The sequence below is a fragment of the Andrena cerasifolii genome, chromosome 7, assembly GCF_050908995.1.
Source record: "Andrena cerasifolii isolate SP2316 chromosome 7, iyAndCera1_principal, whole genome shotgun sequence".
Taxonomy (NCBI): domain Eukaryota; kingdom Metazoa; phylum Arthropoda; class Insecta; order Hymenoptera; family Andrenidae; genus Andrena; species Andrena cerasifolii.
The window spans coordinates 3,767,210-3,791,879 of NC_135124.1; the positions used below are offsets into that span (position 1 = coordinate 3,767,210).

The 24,670-nt window shown below is 40.9% G+C and overlaps 1 protein-coding gene, 1 long non-coding RNA gene and 1 other non-coding gene across 4 annotated transcripts in view; 1 reads left to right on the top strand and 2 right to left on the bottom strand.

The window, feature by feature from the left end:
* The window catches only part of LOC143371201 (uncharacterized), a 184,311-nt gene extending 167,863 nt beyond the window's left edge, over positions 1 to 16,448 (top strand). Inside the window, exons 13-24 of the mRNA XM_076816152.1 lie at positions 1,121 to 1,963; positions 2,061 to 4,067; positions 4,202 to 4,488; positions 4,791 to 5,340; positions 5,818 to 6,102; positions 6,191 to 6,431; positions 6,576 to 6,919; positions 7,074 to 7,365; positions 10,219 to 10,536; positions 11,960 to 12,237; positions 12,512 to 12,919; positions 14,420 to 16,448. Coding sequence (XP_076672267.1) covers positions 1,121 to 1,963; positions 2,061 to 4,067; positions 4,202 to 4,488; positions 4,791 to 5,340; positions 5,818 to 6,102; positions 6,191 to 6,431; positions 6,576 to 6,919; positions 7,074 to 7,365; positions 10,219 to 10,536; positions 11,960 to 12,237; positions 12,512 to 12,919; positions 14,420 to 14,455 — 5,889 coding nt within the window. The 3' untranslated portion in view covers positions 14,456 to 16,448. The remainder of the gene's footprint in view (positions 1 to 1,120; positions 1,964 to 2,060; positions 4,068 to 4,201; positions 4,489 to 4,790; positions 5,341 to 5,817; positions 6,103 to 6,190; positions 6,432 to 6,575; positions 6,920 to 7,073; positions 7,366 to 10,218; positions 10,537 to 11,959; positions 12,238 to 12,511; positions 12,920 to 14,419) is intronic.
* Positions 16,449 to 19,684: 3,236 nt separating this feature from the next.
* Trnai-aau (transfer RNA isoleucine (anticodon AAU)) lies at positions 19,685 to 19,758 on the bottom strand. Its single transcript has one exon. It is a non-coding gene; the product is annotated as a tRNA-Ile (tRNA).
* Positions 19,759 to 20,784: 1,026 nt separating this feature from the next.
* Positions 20,785 to 22,888, bottom strand: LOC143371698 (uncharacterized). Of its 2 annotated transcripts, XR_013086098.1 has the most exons (3): positions 22,786 to 22,888; positions 22,289 to 22,717; positions 20,785 to 21,794 (listed from the first exon to the last, which is right to left on the bottom strand). It is a non-coding gene; the product is annotated as an uncharacterized LOC143371698 (long non-coding RNA). The 2 variants fall into 2 exon arrangements; XR_013086097.1 differs by having other exon boundaries at positions 22,289 to 22,882.
* Positions 22,889 to 24,670: the final 1,782 nt, after the last annotated feature.

Sequence of the window (24,670 nt, forward strand, 5' to 3'; positions counted from 1 at the left end):
TTACCGTATTCGGGCTTTTGGATATTATTCCGAAAGAGACCGGTGACCGATCAAGATGAGGTTTTGGGAGAAGGGGTGGGGAGGGGGTGTGGATCCTAAATCTAAAATTGTAGCTTCGAGTATTTATTAGTTTCCGACATATTAATAACAAATTATTGTTAATTTTTGTTTAGATTTTTTTTTGGACGTTGGTGCAGGCCCCCCCCTACCCGGGAACCCTCCCGTCCTCCCATTTTTTATTTTTGAAATTTTGTAACCACAGTCTCATTTTTAGCATCGCCAAACTCACATGGGTTCGCTATCATGCTTTGCGCGTCCGCGAGCGGGCGCGCGCCCCCCCGCACTAATCTAGCCCCAACCAACACTAATACCCGGGACAAGTTGGAAAGTGGAATGCGTTGTGTCGGTATAAGTCAACACAAACGTGATTAAAAAAATCGATAAGGTGTACCATTATATACACAATTACCCCTGTATCTTTTGAATTAACAGTTTTATATTTGGGGTCTTTGCACACCCCTCGTAATACCCACCAAGTTTCATCTCGATCGGCCATCGGTCTCTTTCGGGAGTACAGCCGGGCTTTTACAGTAACATATATAAACTAAATAATTAAATGGAAATTTTTAATATTTAAAATTTAGTTAGTAATTCAGAATGATTTTTAAGTACATTTATCGGGCCTAATTTTTGGATAAAATCTATCATTTTTTGCACTTGCTGTCAAGGATTTCGAGAAAATTTAAATATGCTGTAGTCCACGTGAAATTGGGAGAAATATAAGTCATCATGCTTCTAATTTCAAACTGGTTTTAAAAGTACACGACGTCGATTTGAACAGCATAGAATATTTTACAAAAGTAAATGTCTTAGTAAAAAAGGATTCTGTTAACATATTTTACTTTTATTAATAAAAACAGTTATTGCTTGCGTATGATCCTTCGAAACCACACGACATCTTTTAGAATCACTGTCTCAATTTATTTAATGATTTTTCAGTTCAAGATCCATTCTTTTTCGTATTATTCAAGATAATAGAAATCTTATGAACCAAACAAATTCATGCATTATGAAGTTTTATAAATATAGATGTCATCTTTGACGTATCGTTCATATTCAGGTGGAAAATGCGCCGCAATATTCTAGCGGGAAGGATCCAGCAGAGTACATGGTTCCGCCATCGCCACTCCACAATTTTAAAACACGTCCTGAAAAATCAGGATCTTCCAATCGCCCAGCTGTCATACCCTTACCACCAGTCCGTTTCGATTACGAAAGACCGCAGGATAAAGTAGAAGCATCTATAAAACAGGAGAAAAAACCGTCTGACGTGCACTTGATCAGGCATCCCGACAATTCTGGTGCTCTGGGTGGCCAAGGCCACGTGCACACTGAGATCTTGGTCCACCATAGGCCAGAGACAGTGAACATTCGCCCACAAAGCATGCCACCTCCACCTGGCCACTCCCATGGCCACTCTGGTAACAATTTACCACCACATGGACAATATTCCAAGGTTCCAAAGCATGGAGAATCGGACACTCCACCCCGACGAACTGAAATGTCCAATCCAACCGATAATTCTCATCGATATATCATCATGGCGAAGCCAGATTCAGGAAACGAGATTGTTCTGAACTCCAATTGGAAAGCAGATAAGAAACCACCACGAATTCTGGCGAATAACAGGCTGAGACCACGTCCACCCATGAGGCCTACAACCAGTCGTCCTCTCGATAGACCGATCTATGTCGAAAGGCCAAATGTCAGGATGCCTATCTATAATGGACCCCAGAGGCCACCGCCAAAGACGCAAAATACGCACGCCTTTGTGCTTTCTCATCGACCGATAACGAATCTTCAGATTTACCATGAACCCCCGAGAATGTCCACTCTACCGCCGGGTAATGGAGCAAAGGAACCGACAACTGAGAAACAGCCTTCGTTTGGAACTCACCCTCAGGTAAATGAAAGTCTCGGTATATTTATAAAATAGCAGCAAATATGTTTTGTAGACTATTATTGCTAGAAAATAAATAATACCATTTTAATTGTTACAGATTGAACTTCAAAGCAGACCACCCCATTTGTACCCTGAGGACAAAAGACCGCCCAGCATCGCACAGATCAAACCTCAAGCAGAACGGACGGAGGAACAAGTGCCAACCGGGGCAACAGAATATCACAACCCATCTAACCCTAAACTAAAACCTGAAGTTACTAAGCCATCTTTAATGAACACCCAGACTCAGAAATTCGGTGAAACTCCACCTCGTCAGGAGGAAAATCCAGAAACCTGGAACGATTATGCGCAAGTGGACAAGACTCTTGATTCTGAAATTGGTGCCTCAGAGCACGTAAATTACCACAATCGGGTGAAAGGTGTTCAGGAGTCTGAGGTGTCAAAGGGTGATATGCCCACTCTTACTCACGGGAATAAAGTGCCACTGAACGGGAATGTAGCTGCTGGCAACGTAGTGTTAGGAAAACCAGTGGAACCTGATCACGCTCCAAAGCAAAAAGGAAAACCTACGCGCTTAAACCAAGGCGCACCATTCATTCACAAAAACGACGGTACAACGAACCACGGAGTGTCTTATGGGCCCACTTACTACAATATCAAACCTCACGAAATGCCAATAATTCATGGGAAACCATTCGGCGTGTATACTGGATATGAAGGAGCGTCTCCTTATGGTCACAATGTGAAGGACGGTAGACCAGACTACGATATAGTGGAAGGTGTGCCTTCGACATATTATGGGAGCAAGAAATTGCCTTTTAATGACAAACGCCAACCAGAGGGGCAGGCATCAACAACGCGCCCATACGAACACAATGACGCCATAGACTTGAAACCGCCAACCATCATTCCGCATTTTGTCCCGGAAGTAGATAAACCTGGCAGACCATATACTAGGCAGCCTACAGGGAATAAAATCGAAAGCAGACCGGCTTTGTATCCCAGACCAGAAATTTTAAGTCACTCGCAAGAAACCAGACCTCACCAGGTAAAACAGCCCAACGAAGTCAAGCCAGGAATGCTCATTCCGTTTGGGAATCACAGTATGCCTTATGAGACCAAAGTAAACAATCAAAGTCATCTACAGTTGGGAGGTTTCGTGGACTTAAATTGGACAGGTGGTATGAAAGCTTCCAATCAACGGCCGGATGAATCAAGACCTGTTGGACACCAGGCTCAGCCCAACAACGGTGAAATTATGAGAACCCACTTCAGGAATGGTACAATGCCTCAGAAGACTGAAGGTCAGTTCTCTCAGGCGAACACTGAGAGTATAAAGCCAGGATTTCAGAAGAATCGTCTTAATGTCGTTCCCCACTCAGAATACGGCGCAGGAACGAGGATTCACTCAGAGTATCCTCATATTATTACCAAACCCAAACTCCCAGTGCCAGTGCCAGTACCAATAACCATCTCGACTGCCAATTCGAAGCCAGAGACTCGACCAAATATAAGATTCTCCTTGCCTGTTGAGGCGACAGGTGAGGAACTGGACAGGAAGACACAAACTGAACGACCACCAAGCATGCTGATCACAAAGAATAACTCGAGCGATAAGAAGAAGAACGAAGAGTCTCTCGAAACTGCATATCAAACAAACTTTGCTATGTCTAGTGCAGACAAAGGTGACTCAGTAGAGCATGAGACGAATTCTAGAATACACCCTATCGAAACGTCCACTAGAGATATGTTAGATAACATGGAAGTGAATGCCCCATCCAGAGACATGATGCCTCCACCCTTGCGACCTACAGTAGGGACGAATCAGTCAAATAAAAACGAGGAGCAAGATCTGAAACCACCCCCTATACTTGCTCACGATGTTGTTGGCCTCTCTCCACCACCAATCGACATTACTACGACCAGTGCACCCGTGGGAGATAGATTCTCCTTTGTAACTACAAACGAGTCCGGCTTGAAACCCCCGCCCAAGTATATTCCTCTGAAGGAGTCCTCCGTTGCACCTTTGCCCAGTGTCAGCATGGTTCCACCAAGCCCAAGACCCTCTCTTGCAAGACCGTTCCTCGTGGAACTACTTTCACAGGTGAATTTCTGCTTGTTAGTAAAGATGTTACAATCTGGGAAGTTTTAAGTTGACAAGTGTTGCGAACTATTCTTTTCAACACGTGCTATTCTCAATTCTAGTTCCTTCATTTTATCATACTTATTACGTTTTAGGATATGGTGCCTCCACCACCGGTAACGCAGACTACCAGACCACTTGAAATTGCCACTGTGAGACCAGCAGTTGCAGTTTCTGGTTCCATTCAGATTGCAACTGCAGTTGCAACCTCCCACATTCCAGTCGTCCAAGACATGGAGTCGAAGATACCGATTATACACGGGACCGTTGATCTTCCAGTTGTCGTGGACGTGCCTGAAATTCTCAGGCCAGTCGAGACGAAAATGACAGAGCATGTCAGCATTTACACTGTTCGGCCGTTTAACACGAAACCCGTGTCCAGGTATTCAAAGTCTTTCACTCAAAATCATTCTCTGTTACTTTTTTGACCAGGCGTAAGGTTCTTCGATAAGTCGTTGTATCCTTGTAGAAACTTGTGCTTAGTATGTGCTCCTAAACAAATTGCAGACATTAATTGAGAAAAAACAGAAAAATATATAATATCGAATAATTATATCCTTTTTCTGTATTTTCTTTGTATTTTATAAACGAGGAAAAAACGCAAAAATTTAGGAACGATGTAATATTTTTCATCGTATTATGCACGTTCTGGATTTATTAACGTGTCTAACGAAACATTTTCAGAATTTCGATACAACCAACCGCCATGTTGTCGACGAAGTTAGTGGTCCCAACAAAATTGAAGCCATTACAAGTGGACCATATTCAACCAAGCAGATCATCGTCCACAAATCAAAATATGGAGCCAGCAAAAACGTACACCTTCGATATTCCACGAAATCCTGTGAAACGTCCAGAGCATCCTGTATTTTTGGAAGCTAGTCATGATAACGTCATATCGTTGACCAAAGTGGAACCCACTGACACTTTAACTGCTGTGGTCATCTCGAGCCAGAAGGAATACGATACGATAGCGATAACGAAAGATGCGGCCACAAAGCTGGTCACTAGCCAATCGACGGAACTTAAAGGAAAGAACGAGACGACCGTTAAGGAATTGCCTAGTGTAGTAACTACAGTTGACAATTCGATAACGAAGGCAACGAGCACGTTGTTGGAGAATAATAACAGAAGGGACGAAACGATGATTACTATGACGAAGGACAATGCTGGCAACATGATTCGTAAAACGGTTAACGGCTCGACTACCAAAATGCATATGAAACCCAAGGAGGTGAGCTTCAGCTGCGTGATACTGATAAAACTTCCGATGACTGTGAAGTGGACAAAAGTGAGGCTGGAATTCCGGTGCTAAAAATTAGTTGTGATGATATTAATATTGTAGAATCTATAAAGATTGTTGATGCTAGGTTACATGAATTGAAATTTTCATAGTTGCTTCTTCATAAAAAAATATTTAAATAACTCGAGAGCTTGACGACTCGAATAGTGTCAGTATCGGATTGTACAAGTTGAGAGTCGCTAATATCAAATCCGACAATTCAATACGTACACATAAAATCGTCACTACCACTATGTTCCTCATAGTGACGAAGTGTCTTACTTTTTAAGAGATTTTGCCATTAATTTCCACAATCCCACTTTTTAAATGAAGCAGCATAAATCAATCGTTTCATTTATTTTATATTTCCTGTTTTAGCTAAAATTAAAAATCTCAATAAACGGTTTGTTCAATCTTACGGATTTTTAGGTCACCAGATTCCAAACGTCAACGGTAACGAGAACAGAAACGTCAGTGTTGGGTTCTCCACCGACGACGAGGACTCTCCTTCTCACTCACACATTAACATCGACCACAGTAGAAACAGTGACGGAGACCTTGCTGCGTCCAACAAGCGTGGTTGCTACAGTCACATCGACGATCTTGCAGTCGATAGTAACTAGAATACCGGTATCGTATGAGAACGTAGTGGATAATGACTCTATTTTCGTAGTCATGAGCGACCAGAAACCGCCCGCGGCTGATGCTGAAGAGGTAAATGTAAAACGCATTCCTTTCAATTATCTATACCCTAGTTCTCGGCTTTTCCGAAATGAAACCGACAAACGAACTGTTCTTGCAGGTGGAGGCTGAATACGGCGATATTTCGAGGGATGAACAAGATCCAACTGGAAATGAAATACACAGAGTATTGGCAGGTGGTGTTCTGGGAGCACCTGTGGTGTCCCTTCAACCTATTGCTAATCTGTGCACACCTGAATGCAGAGCTTCAAGGGCGGAAACATGCGCCGCGGTTGAAAATGAAATGAAATGCGTTTGTCGACCAGGTTTTGCGAGAATGTTCCCTGATCGACCTTGCAAACGTGAGTATTACTGAACAGTCTGAATACTGTTAGTCCTCTAATAATTATAGCTTGCACCGTCTACCCTTTGTAAATCTGCTTACATTGATTTAAAAATTTCCTATAAGTTGTTACTTACAACATATTTCTATTGCACATTTCCAGCTACTTACACCTACACCCTTCGAGTCGGTTTGGATCGTATTGGACACGCACCGGTGAGTTACGAAGCCAGTATGAACGACTCCACATCGACGACGTACAGAAAGCTGCTGGGTCCAACTAAGGACGCCCTAGACAGGACTCTGATGCAGAGTGATCTGAGAGACGTCTACAGAGGTCTCAAGATTGCTGGGTTCACGCCCAATCCAATGAAAGTAGAATTCCACGTTCAGCTCAGCGACAACGCCAACGAAACGAGGTTGAAGGAAGTCCTTCGAAAATACTTGATTGGTAGCAATTACAGTTTGGGAGGCACCGAGGTTTACGCCTCGAAGAACCTTGATGTGGTGAGTTTCCTTCCGCGCCTTTTAAATAAGAAACGGCCCAGTGGGTCTTTATAAATAGGTCAAAACATAATTTGAAAATTTTAAGAATAGTACTTATTAATAATTAATAGCTTAATTCGTAGTGCTCGTTGAAAATTACTAATATATGTTTCAGATCGATGCAATTGATTTCAATGAATGTGAAACTGAGGAAGGAGGTCCTCACCACGACTGTTCCCTAAACGCCGCATGCTTCAATTTGAGAGGGTCTTATCAATGCTCCTGCAAAGAGGGTTGGGCGGATCTGTCTGAAAATTCAGCGTACCCTGGAAGGGTTTGTTCTCAGGCGCCACTAGGCTGTCCTAGTTGCAACAATAAAGGCCACTGTGTAATGAACACTAATGGCCAGGAAGTATGCGAATGCTTCCCCTGGCACAGCGGCCAACGCTGCCAGGTTAATCTTAAAGGTGAGTTCAACTGATTTATTTCAAAGATTGGAAAGATATTATTTAGTCTAATCAATCATAACAGCTAATAGTATCTCGTAATTTGCGATCATTATAGTAACTAACATTCAAGCTCGATCGTCGACTGATACGAAGTACTTTGAACTAGTCAGCCCAATTAATTTTGGCGATTGACAAGTACCAGCAGACGCGTGTCACTAAAGCCTCGTGGCCACTAGCAATAAACTTGCGACATTTATTGCGCAAGGAACTTGCATGAGTGTGTACACTACAGCAATTTTTTTACACAAGTTCTTGCCTGCATGTAGTGGCGAGAAAAATCTTGCGGAAGATATGTCTAGCGTGTTTACACTGCAGGGTTACTCCTGAACCCTGAGAGTCGAAATCGACTAGTGAATACGTAAAGTGTATATTAAAATGTCGGTACAACAAACAAGACATGCTGCTGCATGTACAGTGTTACTTTTGTTAACAAAATAAGAAAAGAATTTGGACGAGAGACTGGGTTTTAAGAAGATGTGATCTTGGAATTCACAAATCACTGATGTCCGAATTAAGAACGGAAGATCCTCGTCATCTGGACAATTTCTTGCGAATGACACCAGAAGACTTTGACCATCTGTTAGAATTAGTTGGATCGAGCATCAGTAAAACTGACACAAAAATGCTGGCGTGCACGTAGATTCGAGACCGAATACTATGGTCCACCTACTTGCTTTCTACTCTCGCCAAAAATTTCCAATTCGTTTGGAAGTTAAATCTTTCTCTCTGAGAGGAAGATTATCGGTTACCTACACTATGACAGAATTCACTTGCTGAGACCAACTGTCGCAAGTAATCAGAACTTGCTAGAGTTACTCTCAGGCATGTTTACACAGTGCTGACATCAACTCTCGCAATAGGTAAATGTCGGAAGCTTATTGCTAGTGGCCACGAAGCTTAACAGGGTTCGGCAACCCGCAAATTCAGAAAATTATGCAACTCGGTGTGCAAGTGGAGTAATTCATCCGTAACGCAACCCTATTTTTTGTTGATGCAATAATGCAATTTTTGGGGGTGAAATCACCCCTTGAAAAAAATGTAGAATTTTCTTTTCCGCGGAATATATCGAGAACGGTGAGAGATATTGAAAAGAAGTTTAAACAAAAGTTGCATACCTTTTTGCATATACTTGGGCCTTACGATCCCAAGAGGATTAAAACGATAGTCCGCGTCTCTGCTCGCGACGTACGCATATAGAAAATATTGCTGAAATGCTAGCCTACGGCCTAAGTCTAAGATATCAGTGTCAGTTAATAGTGCATTTATAAGTTTCTTCTTGACAAAACCATTGAATTCAGCTTCACCGTCACTTGTACTTTCAATGTCAACATTACAAGTTCATCCTACCCATTTTAAGGGAAGAGTACTAAATCTCAGAAGAATAGGTATAGTGCCTCTACGAGCTATAGTGACTTAGGTGTGAGGCCACTCAGTGGGGTCTTAATCGATACCCTGCTGGGTACGGGCCGCCAAACGTGCCCCCTACTCCCTCTTGCAGGACTGTGTTTAGGGAAGACCAGGACAAAACCGGGGTCCTAAAGGGTAAAATCTCCAAAATTACCTGAAGCATGCAGTGATTTTATTTTAAAATAAGTTGTTAATATAAAATAATTTATATTACAACTGTTCTAATGCTGTACATATACCTTACTACAATGGATTTGTATTTAATATGTGCTGACAATGAGACAATTTTTAATAGCCAGTAGTAAAGCTTAATTGATGTCTTTTAATAATGATAATCAATTTCTTTTTTATTTTGTTAAAATCGAAATTGTAACACTTAGTCTATAGGGCACCGGCTTTGTCCTGATCCTCCCCAAACACAGTCCTGCAGGAGGTAGTAAGGGGCCACGTTAAGCGGCCCATACCCAGCAGGATATCGGTTAAGACCCCGCGGAGTGGCCTCACACCTAAGTCACTATAGCTCGTAGAGGCACTATACAGGCCGCTTCTACGTACATACATATGTATGTATGCATGTATCTATATTACAGGGTTGACTAACTGTTGGCTCGCGAGCCACCGTGGGCTCCTAGCCTTGCTGCTACGCTGAACGGCCCCCCTCCATACCTACCAGACTCTGACGATCCCAGTGGATTCCTCCTTCTTTCCTTCTCTTTTCGACTGCGATCGTCAGAGTCTGGTAGGTATGGAGGGGGCCGTTCAGCGTGGCAACAAGGCGGAGGTGCCTCCGGTGGCCTGCGAGCCACCAGTTACTCAACCCTGATCTATAACACTAACAGAGTCATTTGCTACGAACTTAAATGCCAACTATAAGACACAAGGCGTTCATAGCATTTCAAAACAATATCGTCGTCTTCTAATTTCTGGATAATTAAATTTATTCCATCTATTTTTCCTTAATTTATTTTCTCCTAATACTAGTTACGAATGTCACGAATACGTAGGTAAATTTCCCGATTAATCTTGTTGCTTTTGAGGCAACTTTCAGAAAATCTTCCTGTTTTCTTTATAAAATATTAATCAGTCAATATAGCTAATTATATGCATGTAGCTTTATCGCTTTACCATTCCCGTACACCACGACGATTATCATGACTACCAATCCTCGTTCACGATCGCCAGTGAAAACCCACAAAAATTCCTATTTGTTTTTTATTCATACACTTACTTCTTCCCATAAATACATAATGCATTACAGGCAACAACGTGACATGAACCGTCTTGTACACGTTAGAATAACGGAAACGCATCGATTAATTACTGAAACCGCGTCGTAACGATGCAAAGTTACAGCATTAGAGAGGCCCTGAATTTCTATTCACTATGCTTGAAATCTGTTTTCAGTGCTACTGATAGCTCTGGTTACGACAGGGGCGATATTGCTGGGTCTTCTAGCAGTGTGCGTGAGTATGGCGTGCTTCCGTCACCCCAGTCGAAAACGGCAGACTGGCGACAGAAGGGCTATGATTCCTGGAACGGGCGGAGACACCAGCAGCGAGGGCAGTGTGACAGATCTAGCGATACCCCACCACGTGCCGCATGTTCTGCCACCTCCGCCGCAGATGATAGCACCCATGCCGCCAGCTAAAAGGTCCGCTCGCAAGACAAGCGGAAAACCTAGACATCCGCCAAGAAAAGCTACCATGGTAGCCGCAGCATCAGGTTCGTTATTTCACCTACTGATTTCCCTTTGGCGAGAATCATTCGATGGCCAGCTTTCTGCTGTGTCTGGCAAGGACAGAGCGCGAGGTTTAGGTCGCCTATTTTTTATTCCAGTTTTGCATACAGATAGTACTTACACAACATGTGTGATGACATATTAAACACACAGATCGCGCTATTAAAAGTTCTACGGCCAAATCGGGTACAAAGTTTCAACTTCTTCAAATCCAATGTATGGACCTATATGCAAGAACAAAATTGATTTTAATATCCACTGATAAAAATAATTACAAATTAGTAATAGAAAAAATTGAGTAGGCTGAGGCGTTGGAATTAGACAATTTTCTACGTAATGTTCCCGCGAAATTTTTAGTAATAAGTCTCCAGCATACATGGTTTGCATTGACTATGTGTAAAATTGTAGCCAAATCGGTGCCCCAAACCTTATGCATTTCACTTGTGAAATGATAAAGAAGGTGTCTGATGGGAGTCGTCTAGTGGCTACATCCAAAATGCGTTATTCATCGCAACCCCCAGTTTTTACTCTAAGATTGAAATTCCTGCAAATTCTTATTTATTTGTCTAGTAACTAAGGTTTAAGGGGCTAATCTTCGTCTGCTCAACTTGTCGATCCCTTATCTGCATTGTGACGTAACACGGCGATTCGTTGCTCACTGTAAATATTAATGCTTTGCACGTAGGATTATGCATAAAACATCTAAAAAATACTTAAAAAAAATTAGTGATGTTTTTTGCAGATTTTTAAAACTAGGATATTGCATTGAAAACTGCAGAAGAATTTGTACCGTTGTAAAAATGACTATACTTTAAACAAAAAAACTCGTTTCCAAATTTTGAACTCATCCGAATAAAACTAAAAAATAAGCATGACAATATGATTAATAGTTTTGGAGATAGATGTTCATCTATAGAGCTAGTACACGTTAAAATCTGCTAAAATTGGTGTGTTTAATTGACACTATCTCTTTAATTATTGAGTTGTGACCCTGCAATCATATGACATCTCAACATTTTTTTCTTTAATTTAATACTAGGAAAATTAGTCATCAATTAAGCATAAGAAATAACATAAAGTAAAACATAATGTCTATCTTCTAACATTGTCAATCCGTTTATATCTAATATGCAGGTACACTATTTAATTGGCAAGCAAAATTCACCGAATTTATCCGAAATTTCAATAATCAATTTAAAAAATTTTTAACTTCCATGAATTTTTTTTGCAATATCCATCCTTACGTAACATGTTTTTTTTTAGATACGTGAACGTTACTGTTTTTTTTATTATACATAGAGCAATGATTTAGCATTTATTAGTATTACTATATCTTTTAGTACAGTTGTAATAGATAATATAACGTAATTAATTAACCGGATTGTATCATTACTTGATTTGTTACAGTGCCCATAAACGACGAGCAACGAGACCGCTCGCTGACGGTAATGATCCCACGTGCCAAATATCGATCGGCACCCCAATCACCGCAGAATTACAAGTCTGGTATGAGCACGTTCTCGACAGAGGAGCACAAACTGCTCAATTACCTTGACAGCGGCACGCACACCACCGGGAACAGGAAGCAAAGTATATCCAGCACAAAGGACTGCAAGGAGGCTGACGTCCAGATCATCAGAACACCGGCCACTCCTAGTGGAGCCCTCGTCAGTGCAGGGTTCCAGGTACATAACCATGCTGAATTACCATCAATCGGTATTGCTAATACAGTTTTGTGAAGAAAAATATATTTTCTCGCACCAAAGTTACAGCCCTTTATCGTTGTTACAAAACACACCTGAATTCGTTACGTGACCACTGATCGAAAATATAAAGTACTGATGTGACAGAAAACTAAGAATTACTGATTCGACAGAATATCATATTTTTCATCGATCTTTTTAGGAGGCTCTGCGACCGTTATGATTTTCATTTAAAATTCTGTTCACCTTCACTTAGGTGTCCGCGACAGTAACTCGAACGATGGACGCTGATTCGACTTTGGCTCGATCCTGTGGCGAGACAACGGTGGAAGCTGCGACCAAGGTCCTACGAACCGGTGACCTCCAAGGTGACCTTGGCTCGACATTGGCTCGTTCCTGCGGGGAGACAACTATTCAAGCACCAACGAAGCTATTAAGGCTCGATTTAGGCGAAGCAGGCTCCACTTTGGCCAGATCCTGCGGAGAAACAACGATTCAGCTACCGACGAAAGTCGCCGACACACGAAGAAACAGTGTTAAGGACTCCAGAGACAACAGAGACGCCAGAGACAGTGCTAGCGAGGGGCATACAATGGCTGAGAGGGATCTGGGTAGCACGCTGAGACTTCCGGCGCAGCATCCGCCCCTTTATAGCCCGGACAGGGTGAGTTACAAGCGAAATTCGAGCTCTACGTCGTAGAACCTCCGGTTTTTCATATCTACACTATCCCTGATAGCCAGATCTGGACAGCAGATTTCGCCGTCTGCTAGGCACAGCAACAGCGCCATCTGAGATACAGAATTACCAAGCAATTGCCTACAGATGGCGCTGTTGCTGTGCCTAGCAGACGGCGAAATCTGCTGTCGATCTGCTGTCGATCTGCTGTCGATCTGCTGTCGATCTGACATCAGGCACTGCACCTCAGGCTCTGCACATCAGAACGCAGCCAAATGCGGACACAGACTGCTTCAGTTCTGACGTCAGATTCTACTGCCCAGATCTGGCTATCAGGGATAATTTCAGTTTCTTATTGTTAGTGTCCTACACTTAACCCTTCAGCGTGGAGGCTTTCTGCCCACAACAGTACCTAGCTGTGGGATGAATTGCATTGGTCGAAACCTTAACCCCTGCTGTTATAGGCGTTACTGCAGATCTGAAGAAGTATTGTTACACCTCCTAATCCAACCAATCAGACTTGCATCCCTCCCAAACGGCCACTCTCTTGAAGAGGCCCTCTTCACGCCAATATCTCCTTCCCAAGGCCTACAGAATGTATACGAGAAGAGCACAGCACCTTGGTCCCAATCCCTACTCGCTACGGCCCCGCGTAACGTCCCTTGACGAGCGGTGCTCGTCATACCGCCGTTGCGGACAGTTTTCCTATGACGAGTCCTGCTCGTCATACCATGCTGAGGGGTTAAGGTTCTTATGGAATTAATGGGTATTCGATAAGCTTTTGAAACTTTTCATTCTATGTTTTGTTTAGAACTGAACGGCATTGTAATTTTGTTGACAATAGAGATGATGATACCGGATTCTTATTTGAATGAACATAATAGATTCTGTTTGTTATTAATTCTCATCTATAATTCATGCGCAAGCCTTCCATTTTAAATTATAAGTGGATGTTCTTTTTAAGAATATGTTCAAATGAAAAGATTGAATGTATGCAACTTGAAAGACTACGGGGGCTATTCGAATTCAAATTTCATCGGATTGAATCAGTAATGGTACACGAATTATGTCATTAACGTTTAAATTTCTTTTCAAATGAAATGCTACATTTTTTTCCATGCAGGCAGAGAATATACAACTTAAACTAGTTATGATACTTCCTTCTATCCACGAAACATGTTAAGATTCGCATCTTACAACTAGTTTCCTTAATATTTAGGACATTTCGAGATGCATCAATGAATGAATACACGAATAAAACACAATTGATATTTAAATATTAAAATGGTTCGGTTTGCAGAAAAAAATTAGCTTGAATTTAACTTCAGCTCAAATAAACTTTACTTGAAATCAGGTAGGACCAGGTAAATAGTTACCTAATTTAATCATTTTATTTAGGTACATACATTTCGCACATACTCGAATCAGAATCTCAGTTCAACGAAGAATTGCCGCCAATTTAATGGAAAAACTATTCAATCTTTTCAGACTAGCGATCGAGAGTCGAACTTTGACTCCCTCTAAGTAGCTGGTGAAGATCCTTTCTAAAGGAGATCAGAGGCGACGGAAGATTGTGGGCGAAACCGCTGGACGGTAGTCTCCACAGGTTCGCAAACCATTCAATAAAAATTGCCTGTCATTGCCAAATGGAAGGAGCGACAATTTTCGTTCATCGATACTATCGAGTCGACTGATAAAGAAAAGTGCAAAATTCCAACGATCCTGAAGATTGTCAATCGACGCATCGAGAAAAATGTAATCCCTGAAATAATACTCCAATTGGGGAGCTCTAATTCGTCTATTCAATTACAATGACACCTGGTCAAAGGAGAGCCTCCCAAAGAAAATTCCCTCGATAATTAACACGTTCATTGTCCGAAAGTCACACATGACCCATGGTCAGTACACATTTATACGTCCATGCCACATGTGTGATTCATTTAATAAATCAAAGTTAAGCACAGTTGTGCCGATCATCGCGTGAAGATTGATTTAAAAAAAAAAATACTCGCACAGTGAACGTGCTAAACGACAATCTTCAGGATACCCAAAAGCGGAGAAAAATATACAAATCATAAAAAAAAAACAACGAAATCGTGAGAAGCACTTTCCTCTATTTATTTATACTCGTTGGACATTTAGATGCGTAAGCGTTTCAATTATAAAAAAAAAAGTACTCTCTTTACCATCGACGGAATTCTAATCGATTTCTATCGGAAGTGAAGAGGCAATTAGACTCGAAGAGACGCGCGCGTTATGTATCCCCGTGCCAAAACATAACCAATGAAAGGGAAGGCTTTTCGCAGAAGCTGTTTCTCGCGTTTCTAAATAACTATCCTTTTCATGTGTTTCTTTCTTCTTAGGCGGTTGCGATGGGCTCGAACTGTCGTCCAAAAATCTTGTCGATATAAGGGAGTCTATAGAGAATACTTAAACCCGTGTGGGCTTTAACATCATTATTATCTATCGCGATTAATAAACATAACTATTTAGTACATATTTCGTCGTGACATTAGTAGAGTATAACCTGTATGACTTGAAAATTTTTATTTATAAACTATTAGGAAGAGTAGTGTCGCTAGAAATACCTGAACAGAATATGTACCTATTTAGAGTTAGACTCAACATCTTCCGGCCTTACCGAGAAGCAATTGTACTTTTCCCTAGTGGGAAGTAAATTTTATTACTTACTTTGTCGACTCTGCATTTATGCTTACGAACAAATGTAGGCCACAAGTATGTACTCGAAATAATTAAGTACCTCGTTTGAAAAAATTTTATTGCGCAACTGCTAATGTATAAATTAAACGTTCGGGACAAATGCCGATATCTTGAACACAGAATTACTCTTCGCAGTCCTGTATCGGATATCTGAGGAACAAAAACCTGCTAATTGTTTCGAGTTTATGAGTCTACGGTAAAGAGCTCACACAGGTGAAAATGAGACTGTTTATTCAAGACATTGTTCTTATCTCTATAATGTGCGCAGATTAGAAGCACAATCGTTTCGCGCCCATCCGACTGCGCAGCACGCGTACCGAGGCGTGACGTAACAGTGTCATAAGTCGTGAACTGCGCCGATCGTCGCGGATTCGACGGCCGCGTACGATCGATCGTGAAAACAGACATTATTATTATTGTTGTTATTGTTTGTTTGTTTGTTTGTTTAGTCTATTCTGTAAAGGGTCGTGTTATGTTGCCCGGCTTCGTCGGGAAAATGCGTGCCTCGCGGGCGAAAGACTCAACTGAATTCGACCAATTTATATACTTCCATTCGATCGGGAGCGAAGATATCATTTCAGTGTCTCAATTAAACAGAGCATAAATAAGGAACAACTTCCTGCCTCCAGTATCTGATACTTTTACCGCCAGAATTCTATTCGCTGATACTATCAGAGATTTCCAGGTGTAAGCCATGTGTAGGTAACAGTAAAATGATGATTTATGTAGGACAATGAAGTGAACGCAACGGACGATGGGATATAGCGGTGGAATAAGTTCCCTGATAGCCAGATCTGGGCAGCAGAATCTGACGTCAGAACTGCAGCAGTCTGTGTCCGCATTTGGCTGCGTTCTGATGTGCAGAGCCTGAGGTGCAGTGCCTGATGTCAGATGAACAGCAGATCGACAGCAGATCGACAGCAGATTTTGCCGTCTGCTAGGCACAGCAACAGCGCCATCTGAGATCCAGAATTACCAAGCAATTGCCTACAGATGGCGCTGTTGCTGTGCCTAGCAGACGGCGAAATCTGCTGTCGATCTGCTGCCCAGATCTGGCTATCAGGGTTTAACGTGCATTGTTACGTCAATGATTTATAGATACAGTGAAATCCAGTTTTGATATGACCATTTTTTAAAGAGCCACTGGCTACAGCTGGAAACTGATAGTGTTGAATGGAATTTTCTTCCGATCGAATGTCTTCGAAGTGTTTTATTGTGACGAAGCCGTGGCAACGTCACTGAATGAGACTCGAAGAAGAGCGAGCAGGACGTATTTGCACACACATATGCATTTAATTTTTTAGCTCAATAGGTAATGTAAGTGGATGCATTACGGAGGACAGGTGTATCACTAACGATGTTACTTTCTTTTTTGTAAGGCCCCGTTTAACCAAAAAACCGCCCGAGGTTGCCTCGGACGTAAAAAGAAACAATGGCGACGATGCTCCTACCTTGTATCGTAACTACTAACTTGTACTTGTCCTTTTATACGTCCAAATGAAATCTACTTTATACATACATATACATATACGCATAGATGTTAATTGTTTCTGTTGTACATATTATCTCCGCGAAAATCTCTTCTACTTAATACTATTGTAATTTTGTATACTTAGAGTCTGTATACTTACGCGTACTTTCAATAAAATTGAATAATACAGATAAATTTGTTATTAATACGACTTCTATTACACCATTTCATATTGCCTAATATTCGGTAATGTCAGTACCGTTCCGGCGAGCCAGTGGTAAGGAGAAGAAGGGCATAGACTAGAGTCTGGAATTAGCATTATTTAAGGAATTGAAGGCAGAATCAATATAAAATAGAAAGCAATTTGTGAAATTGAACAATGATTATACAGTCATTAAACAAGTCGCTACACTAAAGATGCCCGCTAAGCCCTTACCTCACGGCGGAATACTTGTACTGAAATCATCGATTCTTGGTTGAAACGAAAAATAGAACTGTCTTTTCTGATGAAAGTGAATCACTGATGCGGAAACGCGCAGGTTCATTAGACTATGGCGGCAGTAATTTGAAGTGGTCAACTTCTGTACCATGGTCAATAACTGTATTGTTTACCCTATGCTACAAAAGAGTGCGGAAATGATGACTCTCTGATGAAAAGTTTGACGTTATTACGAGCCGAGGCTGAGGGCAATAAGATTGGCGGCTGCGAAACCGAGGATCTGTGATTGTTTTAGAGTTTGCTAGTAGCGGGCGAACCAGTGTCTGGTCTCGCCGGAAGCCACTGGGAGGTTGGTTGTCGTGGACGAACTAGTGTTTGGTATCATCGGAAGCCACTAGGAATGTTAATTTGGCCTCGTAACTTTAGAATGTGATACATTTCAAGTGGTAAAGATGTATCTCTATGGGTCTATCTCATACTGGAAAATCAAATAATGATTGAATTCTAATAAAGGACTGCAAGTAACAAATAAGAAAGTATATTCTACTAGTTTTTTAGCCTACTTTCGCCAGATATTATTATCCCACAAAATAAGACGCCTATGGTAAGCAAAATTTTTGTTGGAAACACCTATGGAAACAATTTTCCCTGCGAAATACGAATTTTTACAACTTTTGGGTATCTACGGTAGGTACTTGTCTCGTCTTGGGTCATGCCATGTTAGGAACCTGGTATATGTATACGGGTCAGGGTTCGGATCCTTGAATGTTACTCCGTATGGCCAATGTTCCCTCAGTTTACGGTATTGTCTTCCTACAAGTATCCATTTGAAGGTGGAGTTTTATGCGACAGTCTTGACTATAATTGATCGCGACCAAACTTCTCCTTCGCAAATCGTAGGCGCAGAGATGGGGAGATATGTCTTCAAAAATCCAACCGGACTCCCGGTATTTTCCGGGCGTGAGTCCCAATGTATTCATCTGCATGATCCCCTAAACGGTACAACTTTCTTTACACTTTCTGTATATTTTCCGAGCATTTGGACCATCAAAAATTCCATGTTAGCCATCGAGACATTGGGATGAAGAAACTCACTTTCGCAGTTCGTACAAGCTCGCGCTTCGAAACCGGTGAGTGTCTAAGGGCCCATACCATGACCCATGGTTACAGTGGACGCGTTTTTGCGCGAAATCCCGTGATATCAATGACGAAGCCAAAATGGATCACACCAACGATTGTTATTGTTTACACAGAAAGAAAATCGATTTTTCGGGCGAAGACGCGACCACCGTAACGTCAGCCTATCTCGCTGTTTTCTTACCGAAGGCGAGAGCGAGTCGGAGGGACTGATGGCGGGCGGGGAGCGATGCGGGGCGGACGCAGTTGATGCTTTGTCTCGCTCTGTCTGTAGGACGCGTGATATTCCGTCCTTTCCGTGCGCGACAGAGTATCAGGCATCCGAGGGACGGAGCGAGACGAGGTGCCAGCGCGTCGACTGTTTCGTGGCGTTCCCTAATCGCGTTCGGCCCAATCTAGATTTAACGTTTACATTCTGTATTTTTTAGGCCCCCTACCCACGCTCACAACGGTTACGCACTCGGTCCGAAGGTAATCTCAGATGCGGACATCCTTTGTCTACTCGACACTGTATTTATTGTTTGAATGTTGCTTTTAGTTTTGAAGTTATAAGACGAAACATTATATCCCATTTGCGTCACGATTTTCATAACGCTCGACTTACCGTGCATGCCCCCAGTACTGTACCGATTTTAAAGACGTATTCACGTCAAAAAACTTTTTTCCTATTACGAAAACGACGTCTCCCTCTTCAGTAGTTCGTTGGAAAATACTTTTATTAGGGTTCGCAGACGTCGTTGCACAACTCTCTTTGTGTTTGACCGAAACTCAAATTCTGCCCCCTTTCACGTCTTCTCGCGAACGGGCACGTACTTCCAAAGTTTTCGCAAGGCGTTACAACGCGCCGCAAAAGCGAACTTCTCGACTCGGTACCCCGGGCCCGTGCAGGTTGGAAAATGAAAGAAAAAAAGAGTATTGGTGTTGGAATGTACAAGCACACCGAGTGTCACTTTTTACGTTGCAAATAAATGGAGAAAAAAAATTTTGGCCCATGAGGGGATCGAACCCGCGACCTTCGCGTTATTAGCACGACGCTCTAACCAACTGAGCTAATGGGCCAATTTTGTTATTATTTCTTTATATAAATATTTCAACGCATAATTTTACACGCACATTGTGATTTGACTAATATTAGGCTGACTCTGGTTCTAAAAAATATTTTTTTTTACTAGGAAGACGGTGGTTTCGAGAGCACCTGTTGGGCATTTGTCAATTTAAAACTCTGACAATATGAGTACAGATAGAACCGCATTACAATTTTTTTAATCCGGATTGATATGGTTTTCATTCCGTCAAATCCAGATTGAACCAGACGAAATATTTTCTATCACTTTCAAACCGGATATGCATGTAAAAATCTTGATGGTATTTATCTGTATTTCCTAGCACAATTTGTTATCGCTTTTACTTGGATTTATACGAAGTAACTCGCATATTACTATGTAGTAACTTCTTGAGTAACTTCGTTCATTTTTTAAGCTGGCGGTTCATCTGGTAGAGCTGTTCGAGTACTCGGAAAAAGCGGGCCGGAATATACTCGGTTTGAATAACCGATCCGAGCCGAGCGTTCGAAAGAACCGAGCAGCTCGATTAAAGCGAGCGGCTTGAAACAATCTAGAGGCTCGAACGATCTGAGCAGATCCGGCGCACAGTGTACAATGTATGTACATCTTTCTTGCAGATCGATATTATCGAACAGTTCGCTATATCAAGTATGATAAATGTTTCGGATATTTTATCGTATGTTTTTCTACTGGAATAGATATCGTGATTGTTAAGGAGAGTCCAGAATTTTTATAACCTATATTGAAAACCATTCAAGATATACCTACAGCGGACTTATTGATCAAGCTATAATCTTCATTGTGTTTACTCGCATGGAAAGAGAAAATAATTATTGTTGAAGTTCAGCGCAATTAAAACGAGTACGGGTTAAAACAAATCCTGCTTTGAACTTAGTTCAAATTAATAAATGTTGTAATACATATAAGTAAAGGATGCCGAATACTTAAGCATTTGCTTAAGAATAAGTAGCGCCTGAGAATACCGCCAAAGGGGTTGTCAAATAACCGTTACACCGTGAGCTGGGGTTTGATATAATTTTATTCTTAAACCTAAGTATGTCAAGAACTTCTGCCGTATCGATCTTGCATCGAAATCTTGACCACGGAGAAAGATGCCTGGTTGGTGCTCGTTGGATTGCGGCGCCGCGTCAATCTTAGGTCTCGCGGCGCACATCGCTGCCACGAGAGAACTTACCAGTACCGTGGCCATCTAGCGGTGTTCGAACCAAATCAATTTTTTCGAAGTATGTGTTTCGTAAAACCGGATAGAACCGCATTAATTTTCTCTCCGCCAATCCAGTGGAAACCGGGCCAAATTCTTTCTCTTCAAATCCCATATGCATCCCGTGAATTGCTTGATCTGCCAATCCGGATTGCGACAGATTCAACGGAGTTTATGGCATATCCAGATTGAAACCGTAAGTTTTTGATCCGCAATTTCAGATAACAACCTTCCGGTTTTATACAAATGGCAATCCCTGATAGAAACCGATGAATTTTGGACTTTAACCAGATAGATCCAGTTCAAAATTCAATGCGGTTCTAACTGGCAGTTCCAGCAGGGCTCTTCAATTATTTTGCGTTTTTAAATAATTCTTCTTCGTCGACACCTTGACCTTGCCTGGCCACGCCAAGTATTTGACTGAAAGCACCTGTATGTACTTGCAGCTCATTTTGATTTCACATCATTTTTTTCTTTTGTAATTATTATTATCTTCTATTTTTTGTGATTTATTTGAGAATATTCTTTTCCGTCCTCGACGTTTTCATGTACTTGGCGCAATTTTTGTACTTTTGTTGAAGTTTTTTTATGGGGATCTCACTTTTTTTTACAAAGATAATTCATGTATTTGGCATAATTTTTGTACTTTTTTTAAGTTTTTTATGAGGATAAAAATATAATATTGGAAATATTATAAAATGTGTAAAAAATAGATAATATGAAAATGTGCTTATTTTTTCATTTGCTCGTGCAGCAGGGTTACATTCTCTTTCAGCTGTTAAAATAATTCTCTTCGTGTGCATCGTCAACTGAATAAATATATACATATAAAAGCCACATTTTAGTTACAACTTAACGTAGAACTTATAGAAATAGAGTGGCCTTTTTTTGCTATATACTAAGTGTAGAAACTACATAATGTGTCCGAAGGAGGTGAGAGCGTATGGCAGAAAGTCTAGTTGCAGGAAATTTAAATGCTGATGGTAATTCAGCGAAAATGAACGAAGAGATCCAATATTTTTAACACAAAATGTATTGGTGTTAGAATAAAATCAATTTAGTATGTTTATTGGTGAATTGAAATATTGTTAATGGAAAACTAATGAAATCAAGGAATAGCGTGTGAACTACTGTGGATTTTGAAGTATTACGAATGTCTTTCACAAAAGATTGAAAAATATGAAGGGAGATGTGTTTTCAGCGTATTTTCTTCACTAATGTGACTTGCTCTACATTGCAAGCAGTCTGCCATAATTTTCATAATTCTTAATGCTATGTCTTTTGACAAATTTTGTCGATTTACCTTATTTGGCAAATTTCCAGAAACTTGTGAGAAAGAAGATGCTTCATTTCTATCCAAACCTGTGTCCCCTTCATTTCTATCCAAGCCTCTGCGTCTCCTTCATTTCTATATAAGTTTTACATAAAAACTGTAAATTAAAAATAGTTTGCTGGTATAAAAATATATCTGACAATTTAAATGCATTTGTTACAATATATTTTATTTTGCACATGCATGGTATTTCCAGAAACTTATGCGAAACAAGAAGATTCTCTGTCTATGTAACCTTCTCTGGACAACCTCCAAACCTGTGTGTTCCCTTCATTTCTATCCAAGCCTCTGCGTCCCCTTCATTTTTATCCAAGCCTGTGCGTCCTCTTCATTTTTATCCAATCCTATGCGTCCCCTTCATTTTTATCCAAACCTGTGCGCCCCCCTCATTTCTATAAGCTTTGCATAAAAAACCTAAATTAAAAATAGTTTGCCGGTATAAAAACAATATATTATTTTGTACATGCATGGTACAAATTTCCAGAAACTTGTGCGAAAGAAGATGCTTCTCTGCCGAACCTTCTCCGAACAACTTCCAAGTCTGTGACTCTAAATAAAAGTGAATCTGACAGTACCCAAAAAGGCGGGTACTCAATAATCTTCTCTCTCCGGAGGATCCAATATGGCGGATGCGCATACTCACCGCATACTCTTTAGTGCTTTAGTGAAATAGGATCGTCTTCTAGAAGATGATCTTAAGCATTTGCTAAGAAACGTTTGTAAATACCGCCCTAAAACGGAACGGTTGTCTCTGCACTTCATACGCAGTATGCGTGAATCGGAACGCACCCTAGATGTATTCGGTCTAGAAAACCCTAGAGAACATGCTGCACTGGCATTGTGCTGGGGCAGCACCGGTAGTGTTGGCTAGAACCGTGATTTGTGAATCACGAGTGATCCGATCACGTTTGTTCCCAATCACGGTGATTTTTCACAGTGATCCATGATTTTCGTGATCGCTTCTGATTGGTGCAGGCTGCACAGTGATTCGCGATTTTCGTGATCGCTTCTGATTGGTGGAGAGCGTAACTGCTCTTTGCACGCGCCACATAACCCCAATTTCTACTTTCGAAACATTCGCAAGTCCTCACTGTTCTTATAGAATCTCAGTTGTATATTTTGAACCAATGTAATCGTTCTTGATCTATTTAAATTAACGAATATTTCCTCCGTTTAGTTAAAAAGTATAATGTATATGTGAATACTTTATCCAATCAAATCAGTGCGTGCATGCATTGACTATTTATGAATGTATATTCCATATATTCACCGAATTAGCACGCTTTGACTGTAACACAGGCTATATTGAAGTATTTTATGAAAAATGATTCAATCAAGATCAAGAATTACGATCACAGTAAACAATTCACTCAAGTTAAAAAAATCACAATCACGGTCGTGATTTAACTTCAATCACCACCGTGATTGTGATTCTGCAATCACTGTGATAAATCACTGTTAGTGATTTTGCACTCCATCCCTAAGCACCGGCATAGCACCGGGCGGCACCAGTGCAGTGCTGCACTCACTCAGTGAAACAGGTGAAGGAGGCATGAAGCACGACATTCCCATCTATGATATGATATTCTGTGGCGCGGATCACACCGCCCCTGATTGGGAGCGCAACGCGGCCATGGCTGTTCTGGCAGTATTTAACTCGTTTGGATTTCTAGTTTCTCTTCTGACAGAATTTTTTCGACTGTTACGCTGATAAGAATGCTAATATAACAATGATACAAATGCGAATAGAATATCATGAACAAGGTTCATAAGCTACAAATAGATAGCGCTACGGAACGCCTTTTCTAGCAAGCATTCGTTTCTCTATCGCCATAATAAATATAGTTTTTCTAAACATGAAATAGTTCAGTCATAAACGTCGCAAGATATAATTTCCTTATATATACGTGTTCGGTAGCGGACGTATACAAAGGCAATTTCTGTAAAATAAAATAACGATAAAAATTGTTGAAAAGAAAAGTTCATTTTTAATGAATTTTTCACACTTTGTGTAAACATTTATACTATTTTTACACATTAATTATTTTTCGTATAAATACCCAAATATCATACTACGTCTTAAAGACGTCCATTTTACGTCCATTTTTTGCCTGAACGCCTGATGCCTTGATTTGTAACATTGGACGTCTGTAAGAAATAAACAAATAGGCAAACTATACTGTCGCGTTTAATGTTCTGTCCCTTACCATTTATACATTTTTGTGTATCCTGACTAAAGGGTATTATCCTTTAACAAAATAATAATAATATTAATAACAGTAAGAAGAAGGAGGAGAAAGTAATAATTCATAATGAACGATGAAACATTACAATTCCACTGGTCGGAAAAAA